A 9,503-nucleotide genomic window follows, 5' to 3' on the forward strand; every position below is an offset into this window, starting at 1 on the left:
GAGTATATTTCTCTCGGTTGTGGATGCAACGATTTATGTTTTAGCATATTTGCATGTATATTTTAGTAAAAAAAAAAAGCTGGCCATGTGGTGATGTTGCACGGGGCGTCTCTCATGACTGAAGGCCGTCATCTGCGCGGTAATGACTGGGTTTTTCCAACAGGACAGCGCCGCAGTTCACGATGCCTGCCTGACAAAGGACTTCCTCCAAAGTAATTTTGGACCATGCTGCGTGTTTCCCTGATCTCAATCTAATTGAGAACATCTGGGGATGCATGGCAAGGGAAGTTTACAAAAATGGACATCAGTTCCCGACAGTGGATGCCCTCCGTGAAGCCATCTTCACCACCTGGAACAACATTCCCACTAGCTTCCTGGAAACACTGGCATCAAGCATGCCCAAACCCCTTTTTGAGGTGATTAACAAGAATGGTGCAGCTCCTCATTACTGAATCCTTTTTTGAATGTTTTATCTATGGTCTTTAACTTTTGATCAGCTGATGAACAGCCTATTTCAGTTTAATGTTTGTTTACAATAATTTGCTGACTCCATATTGTTCAATTATCCAAGATCCACATGTTGTGATAATATACAGTATAGTATTCTACACCGGTCACTAGGTGTCAGTAATGTTACATTGATGAGAAAATAGCCACTGCAGGAAGGCCAGAAACCATCCAGAAACCTAAACAAACAAAAAAAAGGTACTCTCCCAATGCTAACATGTGTGAGTCAACATTACTTCTTATCGATGTCTTATATGTGTAATTTCTCTTCTTATGTCCACTATATCGGGTAATACCAGTGTAAATGTGACTATAGAGGTGTTATTCCATGTCAAGAGGGTTCTAATAATGTTAAAAAAATGTACATAGAAGGTCATAAACAGGTCTTCTATAGTCTAACTACAAAAATATTCCTTTTGTAAATAAGGAATCCTGCTTCACTTATCACAGTCAGGTCTGGAACCAGTTGACCGCAATAAACGAGGGATTACTGAGTTAGTTTCACTTTTGCGTCTCAGCACACAACTATGGTGTGGTCAAGGATTGCGAAACAAAGTACAAATCTCAACACTTGACGAAAAGACATTATCAGAGAAGCATAAAGACGTAAACATGTAAAAATTGTGGGCTTTCTACCAGTTCTACATGTATGCTGTACATTTTATTTGTATGGTCATGTATTTATTACCAAATTATGGCGAATGTTTTCCGTGGAAATCAATTGCTTATTTTTGGAGGAAAAAAAACAAAAAAAATGACAAATGTGCAAATTTGCGGGACTGCGAATGCTGAATGTACGGGGATCCAGCGTACTCTGATGACTACCACAAGCATTGCTTGTCATAAACGACAACTAACATACGTGTCTTTTTTTTTTTTGTTGTTCCTGCATGGCATTTCTTTCAAGTACCACTCACAAGCGTCTGCATGTGCTCTTCCCGTTCTCACGGCAGATTTGAGAACTCCCATCACACACAGTTGGCTCGCGTGATGCCTACCCAGATATGACTGACCTATCTCGGAGTTCCCGTGGCTTGAAAAATGACTAGCGCTAAGCCCATATCCACTCAACAAAGGCAGCGTCGTCACCAAAATAAACATCACAGTGTGGAAGCACAGTATCAATTAACTAGAAACCGTTTGCATTGTTCACACGGTGCTGATGCTGATGACATCTCAAACAGCTTTTGATACATGCATCCTACAAAAAACACAAGGCAAAGCTTTTCCTGTTACATTCAAACCGTCGCCATGCAATGATGTACAGTTGAGGCCAGAAGTTTACATAGCGAGGGGCTCACATTCGTATAAATGTTAATGTTTGGCCCTTAATGATTTATTCTAACCGCTCTTTTTCCAGGGTGGAATGATTATACAATTATAGAACATCTTCACAGAAAAGTCCATGGCCCTCGGTGAAGATTTATGAAAGTTGGGCGAGTCTTGGAGGCAATGTCACCAAATGTCACCAGTTTGCCAAGGTTTGGCAGAAGACCCATACGGTCACCACCAGAAGGAAGAACGTGAGTTAGGATGTTCAGGAACCAGAGAGAGGAACCAAAGCTCAAGCCTGGCCTGAACTGGAAAATGCAGACTGGAAAATGAACGCCAGTGTCTCTGTCCACAGTGAAGCCTGTTTTACACAATGGACTAAGAGGATGTCGACCAAAAAAGAAGCCCCTGCTTCAGAATTAAATTTTCAAGTTTTACTGAAATTTGTAACTGTAAATAATAAAGAAGAATTGCATATTGGATCTTACAAAGAATGCTAAAATCGTCACGCAGCAACTTAGCACTCAAAAGGTAGTTGAGAAATATACAATACAAGTACCAATACGAATTTAAAATAAAAAACAAAGGCTTCCCATCATGCATTTTGTCCCAGCAAAGCATTTCATTGGACATGGCTGCCGGGGCGCTGCAGTGATTCCTCAGTTGCCTCTGTCCACCAGAGGGAGCCAGAGCAGCAATCTCCCCCGGCAGGTGTCGGATGAAATGATTTGCTGGGTTGAAATGCATGATGGGAAGCCGTTAAACTTTTTTTTTTTTATTTCTAACTCGTATTGGTACTTCTACTGTATATTTCTTAGCTACCTTTTGAGTGTTAAGTTGCTAGCCTTCTAGCTAAAATAACAACATACTGTTACTACTGAGTAAGGACTTCATGCAATTTCCAATGGGTTGACAAGCTTGTCGTGAGTTTTATAATAGCTGTTGATTGTCACATAAAGAGCTACCTGGCCCTCACGGACACACCACAATATATAATTTTATGACGTGGACATGTGCGGCTTAACCACCGGTGCGTCTTTTTCATTAGGAATGATGGTACTTGTTAGCAGCCTATTAGCATGCTAACTAACTAAATAAAAACCACAAACAAAAGTCATGGTCCCACAGCTTTGTTTACCTGCTCTCTGCTTTCCTATTGTGGCCACAAAATAATCCAAAATGGAGCCAAAGAGGGTTGCAAGTGAAACACTGGAGAAACACAAGAGAAGCACTAAAAATAACTCATGGCAAAATATGAAGGTGGTGTCTGTGTTGATCTCGCTGCCTCATGGCTGTCTTTGTCAACAATCACGTCTTCAATGGACGTAAAAGTAACCTTAAATGTTTATTTATTGCTTTCATTCATCATTTCTATGCATTTAGAATTGTTTAACACATGCAAAACTATAATTGTAAAGTTATTTAAAAAAAAAAGTCTTCTGGAATGGATTAATTGGATGTGTATCATTTATTATAGGAAAAATCGATTTGGTTAGAGTACTAGTCCAATGAGGTTCATTTGGTCTGACGTTCATACATTCTGAACAGTTCTTTTTACAGACCATCAGCTCACGTGGCCACTCCGAGGAGGACTGCAAGTGAGCTGCCGAAACTGTCAGGTACGAAAAAGCTGGCTGACTCTGGTCTGTAAAAAGACCTGTTTAGAATGGAAGAATCGGTTAGAGTACGTTTCGGTTTGGGTCATAGCAATACAGTACCAAGGTAGTCAAGAGAAAGAACTGACTGTGATTATGCAGTTATAGCAATCATCAATTTCAAAGCCCCCTCCAAGCGTTTGATTCTGACAGTGTGTGATCATGTCAGGATGATTGCGATTTCATCAAGCATGTAGAGAAATGGCAGATGATAGACGACTTCGTCGCAGGGTTTTGTTGAGGTGCTTGATCCTTACATGGGAATACTACAAATTGCTACACATTTGGACACGGCTTTAAAAAATCAGGTAAATTAATAAACTAATACTGTAGGCCATGTCATGTTCATCTGTATTTGTCTAGTGCCCATTTTACATGTAGCGATAACAAGACCAAGCAAGCTTTCCATGCTATTGTGGTTAATATGCATATAAAACATGTATGAAACACAATGAGAAGACATAGAGGAAGCTGGATGAAGTGCAACAAATGTCCCTCATCAGAACGACACGCGGCGTTGAATTATCACTCAACCGTCACTGTGGCTCTGGTGACTCGAAGAGTCTGATTGAAGATCCAATAATCTTGATTTTCTTGTAACAAACACCTCAGCAGTGAGAAAATGGAGGCTAAAACCAAAAGTGGCAGTGAAAAAGCACTCAGGGTTTAAGCGACTGATCCAAGCTGCAGCCAGCCAGCCGTCCTTATTAGCGAGCCACTTACTCTTGCTTTAACTTAACTACCACTTGAGACAAGTCAGAAGACTTCACGCTTAATCTCCCTGTCTTCCCACCCCATTCACAGCAAAACAGGCACCCTCGCTCGATGAAGCCGAAGAAGCGTATCTCTCGTGAGGAAAGCCTTATGGCCAGGCCTCGTTTTGCTTTCATTTGCAATAAAAGTGAAAAATACTTTGAAATAATGGCCTTGGTCATCAAGATAATGATCAAAGATTTTAAGTCGAGGGGCAGTGGCATAGGAAAATGTCGCTCTGGGCTCAGCAGGCAGCACACACTCAAACATGCGTGTGTGCACACAAACATGTTCTGCTCACATTGCCTGAGTCTTTACTGCGGGTAAAAAACAAGTTCATGCACCGTGTCATAATCAGCTGAGACAAGCCTGAAAATGAGATTTTTTTTCAAATGGAATAAAGCAAACGCATCGGCCGCAACAACAAATTAAGCATGTGAAACCATAAAGAGGCCAATGGCGATTCACATTGGAGCTTTGATTCATATTGTGACATTGTTCTTGTCTTTTGAGAACCCTCTAGTGTTAAAGAGGGAGGGGCCGTCACCCATGCAGGACACACAATAAAAGTGACTTATGGATGGCAACTACGTGGTGTTTAAAGATGTACACATTATGACATGATTGGGTTGCTTCCTATCATTTTACATCCACTATTTTGTGTCAGTAATGACTTTTTGCCTGTATTTTTATGCTGGTGTTTATCATTTTCATGTTTTATTCTTACTGTGTGAATGCTGAACATCACAATAACATGTTTTTCTGCACCAAAAATGTTGCACAGTCAATCCTGGGTTTTCAAACGCCCCGGTTTTCAAATGAGTCTGTCGGTTTTTGCCGCTCAGTCTCAGTTGTCCAACAATATTATCCATAACAAACATTTGTAATTCACCCTCTGATATGTTAAAGCTTGTGGTATTAACACTAGGGGTGTCAAATTAAAGCGTTAATTGTGATTAATTCATTGGTCACTTTTAGTGCATTCTTTTTTTGTCGTGTAAATCTTATTTTTAATTTCAAATTTTACTGTTTCTGCATGCGAGTTTCAGTTTTTACACCTTGGGCTCCTTGCGCTCGACTTGTTGGAGGTGGAAAACAACAAACTGCGTCCAGTGACCAATAAGACAAGGCACCGTGCAGGACTACAGCGACCACCCAAATCAGCAAGATGTACGACGGCGAAAAGAAAAGCAAACTTAAGAGTGTGGTGGAGGATTCGCACAAATATGAGATCGCTGGACCTCAGCTGGTTCAATACTTCTGTTGCTCAGAAAAATGTTCTTACTGTTTTTTTACCTCAGCGCTTTACACGGACCTGATGTTTTATTTTATTTTTATTTTCTAATTATTTGCAGAATGACAAAAGAACACCGCAATATCCCCCCCCCCCCCCCCCTCCCCCCCCCCCCCCCAGGGTTTGAAACTAAGGGTTGCATGCTGCACTTGGTACGCGGAATGTAAATGAATGGGACTCCATCTGTTGAAGTCTTTAAAAAAAATAATGACTTTATAAAACCACTTTTATGGTTATATATCGACATCTTGATGTGCCAAAACAATGTAATGAGTTTAAATGAAAACACCTCATGGTGAGGGCTCTTCTGTGCAATTTTTAGGTGAGATTTAAAAAAAAAAGATTAATTAGATCAATTAATTAGAGATCATAATTAATTAACCTTTCCTTTTTTTAATTTCTTGACAGCTTGAATGAATACAGATTTTACATCATACTACGGTACCCTGTAAGGCACATTTATTTGGCCAACTCAAAAGAGAATGTTACACAAACTAGTGTGTTTGCCACATCAACAATAAGTTCCATTCTGGTGAGGATAGAAGAAATTAAGGAAGCTAATGTTGCAAAACGATTAAACTATTAACATATTTGTTGAGGTCTGGAACAGAATAATTGGAATTATATTTTTCCTGTGGGAAAAATTGCTTCGGTTTTTGCACATTTCAGTTTTCGTTGGACTTTTTGGGACGGATAACAAAAACCAAGGTCCCACTGTAGTAATATTCTTATTCCGCAGTGTTTTTGGACACTCACCTACTTTTCTCACTCAATTCAAACCATTCCAACATCACAATATTCAGCTCATTCAGGACACGGCGGCCATCTATTGACGCATTTCAAGAAATGTACCACAACGTTCCCATTAAAAATGAATGGGCAACATGAAACATTCACCTCAATCAGGACATTGTGACTAACAATTTTCCACATGTACAAAATTTCCACTTTTCCCGTAATTTCACATTGTCCAAACACAAAAACCCCTGATCTTGAGAATTCTCACTATACGTCCGCATTTCTCAACCGATTCATTCCAACACCACAACATTCAACTCAGACTATCTAAAGTATTTTAGTTTTCCCACAATTCCACATTTCGGGCACAAAAATTTCCCTGGTAATGAATGAAGGGAACAATTTCCCACTTTCCAAAAATTCCCACTTCACAAATAATTCCACATTTTCTGTACAGCATTTTTTAGCATTTACATGCAATTTCTACAGAAACTGCTTGTTAATAACAATAATAATCTTTACTCTTTTATTTTATTATTTTATGTATTATTCTGTTCATTTCCTAAGATTTATTTCATTACGATCTATCAATTTTTTCATGTATCAACTATATTATTAATGTTATTGCCTGTGATCATACTGCTATGTAAATTGTACATTGTTTTGCATGTATAAATCAACTATACCACGACCATTACAAAATAATCATACTCATAATCATAATAACTAGCAATTTCTGTAGAAATTACTTGTGAATGCTGAAACTGTGAAATGCTGTTAATAATAATAATAAAAATAGTAATAATAATAATAATAATAATAATAATAATAATAATCACAACAACATGAATGTGGCCAATAATTACAAAACTAAATAATATGAATATCAATATGAATATAAGAGCATGCTATTATTTTGATTATTATATTTATATATATTTGTAAAGTAATGATTATAATAATTAATATTTGTGAATACAATACACACAATATAATGCATGGTAATGCATATATTTGTTATATTATTATTATTATTATTATTAATTATTATTATTATTATTTATGGATGTAATAATAATGACATAATATGTTGAGCACATATAATGATAAAAAAATGTCAATAACACATTATTATTATTATTATTATCATTATTATTATTATTATTAATAATAATTAATATAATAATTCTTGTTAATGTAATAATAATGACAATACTACTACTACTACTACTACTACTAATAATAATAATAATAATAATGTGTTATTATTATTATCATTAGTATCATTAGTATTATTATTATTATTAATAATTAATATAATCATTATTGTTAATGTAATAATAATAATAATAATAATAATAATAATAATAATAATAATAATAATAATAATAATAATAATAATAATAATAATAAAATATATGGCTATAATAATAAATAATAAAATGCTATAATATGTTTTTATTATTCTTATAAATATTATTATTCATATTATTATTATTATTATATTCATGAATATTATAATCGTTATTGTTAATGTAATAATAATAATCATCATATGGATGAAATTATAAAATACCATAATTATTATTATGATTATTGATCAAAGTGACACACAGCATTCACACGTCAGTCATTCACGTCACATAAGTGAATGAATGATCTTCAGCTCATCCTCAAGATAGATAAGAGAATGATCATAATTGTCTCATTATCATGCGCAGCTCATTTGAGCAATTACCACATCTCATCAGGGGAAAGAAAAGCCCCCCCCCCCACCCCCGACAAAAAAAACAAAAAATAAGTCTCTTAATGAACGGATTCGTGGTAGATGGAGCAATAATTTATTCGTCCTTCTCCCCAAATCAATGGATGAAAAAGCCCTTTTCTGCAGGAGGAATGAATCATGCATTAGTAGCCCATATCGTAGATAAATCATAGCGATTTCACTCTCTCTCAGGCTATAAATCATGACAAACTAAATCCTTAACTTCCTGTGCGTGACCTTCTAGTCACGCACTGAACTGGACATAAACGGATATGTTGGGAGAATGTCACGCAAATAGACGCCCCGGCAGAGAGGGCTTTTTGTTTCCGTGCGTAACTGCATGGAGAGTTGTGCAACCTCCAAATGCAACCTGTTTCTTGCTCATTCAACTTTGCGCAAGACGCAGTGCAAAGTTTCAATTCTAGAGAATCATTCAACTTGGTAACTTTCAGAAAGAAGTGCAACTGAAATGTTTAAGATCGACTTACGCTGCTGTTTAGTCCAGACCAGTAGACCACAGCGTGGTTGTGCGCAGAGTCCCCAGTCAAAGCGAAAGTGCTGCTGGTGAGTTTTGGCTCATCCTGTCGGTTATTTCCTCTCCAGTCGTCCCTGTTCCTTCTGAACTGTCCAGAAGACCTGAGCTCATCCACAGAGGTGCCCGAATTTCGGCCTGGTTGGCCGGCCAGTGTAAACTCTGCAAAATCAGAGCCGCTTCTCTTCGCTCTCTGATGCGCAAACACAGACTCTCCTTTAGCCCCACTTTTCACAGTGGACTTCTTCTTAAACTCATGCACAATCTTCCGGCTGCTGTTCATTCGAGCATTTTGGTGAACCATCCCGACTTCCCTAAACTCCACTCGGATGTTTTTAAGGACGCTTGGGTCGTCTGTGGCTTTCGCGCGCAGTTCACCCGAGTGAAGTTGAACTGGTGACGGGCAAGATGCACAACGTATCTCCGCCTTGGTGCTTTGGAAGGTGTTAGCGGCGATCAACAGCCACACACCCAGAGATAAGTGGAAGCCTGGGCAGAAGCCAGTCCAAGTCTCCATCGCTGACAGAGATTTGGGGGATGATTGCCCGTTGGAGTCCTTCTGCGACACCTTTCTGTCAGAAACGAAAAACAAAAAAAACTGTCGCTTGGATTCACGCTCCGGTTATTTCAGAGAGGAAAGTGCTCTTCAGTGAAACTGTCCACGTCCAAGGATGTTTAGTGAGGAAAGACACACACAAGAGGGAGGAGCTGTATCGCAGCCAGCTGCCGAGTGCGCCCGGAAGAGACCGAGAAGGGAGGCAAGGTTGGGAGGGGGCTCTCTGTCCATGGTGCTGAGCTCTCTCGCGTCAAATTTGGTTATGCTGACATTAACTTCATAACTCATTAACTCGTCCATACTAGTATCCATATTAGTATTTTTTTTATGTAGATTTGTTTTTTTAATACAGTGCATGTTGGTGTAATCACTATTTACTTCAAATCTCCGCAATTCTTTAAAGTTCTTCATGCAGTGCAGCATGGTATCAA

The 9,503-nt window shown here is 38.1% G+C and overlaps 1 protein-coding gene across 2 annotated transcripts in view; it reads right to left on the reverse strand.

The window, feature by feature from the left end:
• Positions 1–9,236, reverse strand: part of LOC129182179 (VPS10 domain-containing receptor SorCS3-like) — a 220,399-nt gene extending 211,163 nt beyond the window's left edge. For both annotated transcript variants that reach the window (XM_054777958.1, XM_054777957.1), the window contains exon 1: positions 8,473–9,236. In XM_054777958.1, coding sequence (XP_054633933.1) covers positions 8,473–9,033 — 561 coding nt within the window. In that variant the 5' untranslated portion in view covers positions 9,034–9,236. The remainder of the gene's footprint in view (positions 1–8,472) is intronic.
• Positions 9,237–9,503: the final 267 nt, after the last annotated feature.

This window comes from Dunckerocampus dactyliophorus, chromosome 6, assembly GCF_027744805.1.
Source record: "Dunckerocampus dactyliophorus isolate RoL2022-P2 chromosome 6, RoL_Ddac_1.1, whole genome shotgun sequence".
Lineage (NCBI taxonomy): Eukaryota > Metazoa > Chordata > Actinopteri > Syngnathiformes > Syngnathidae > Dunckerocampus > Dunckerocampus dactyliophorus.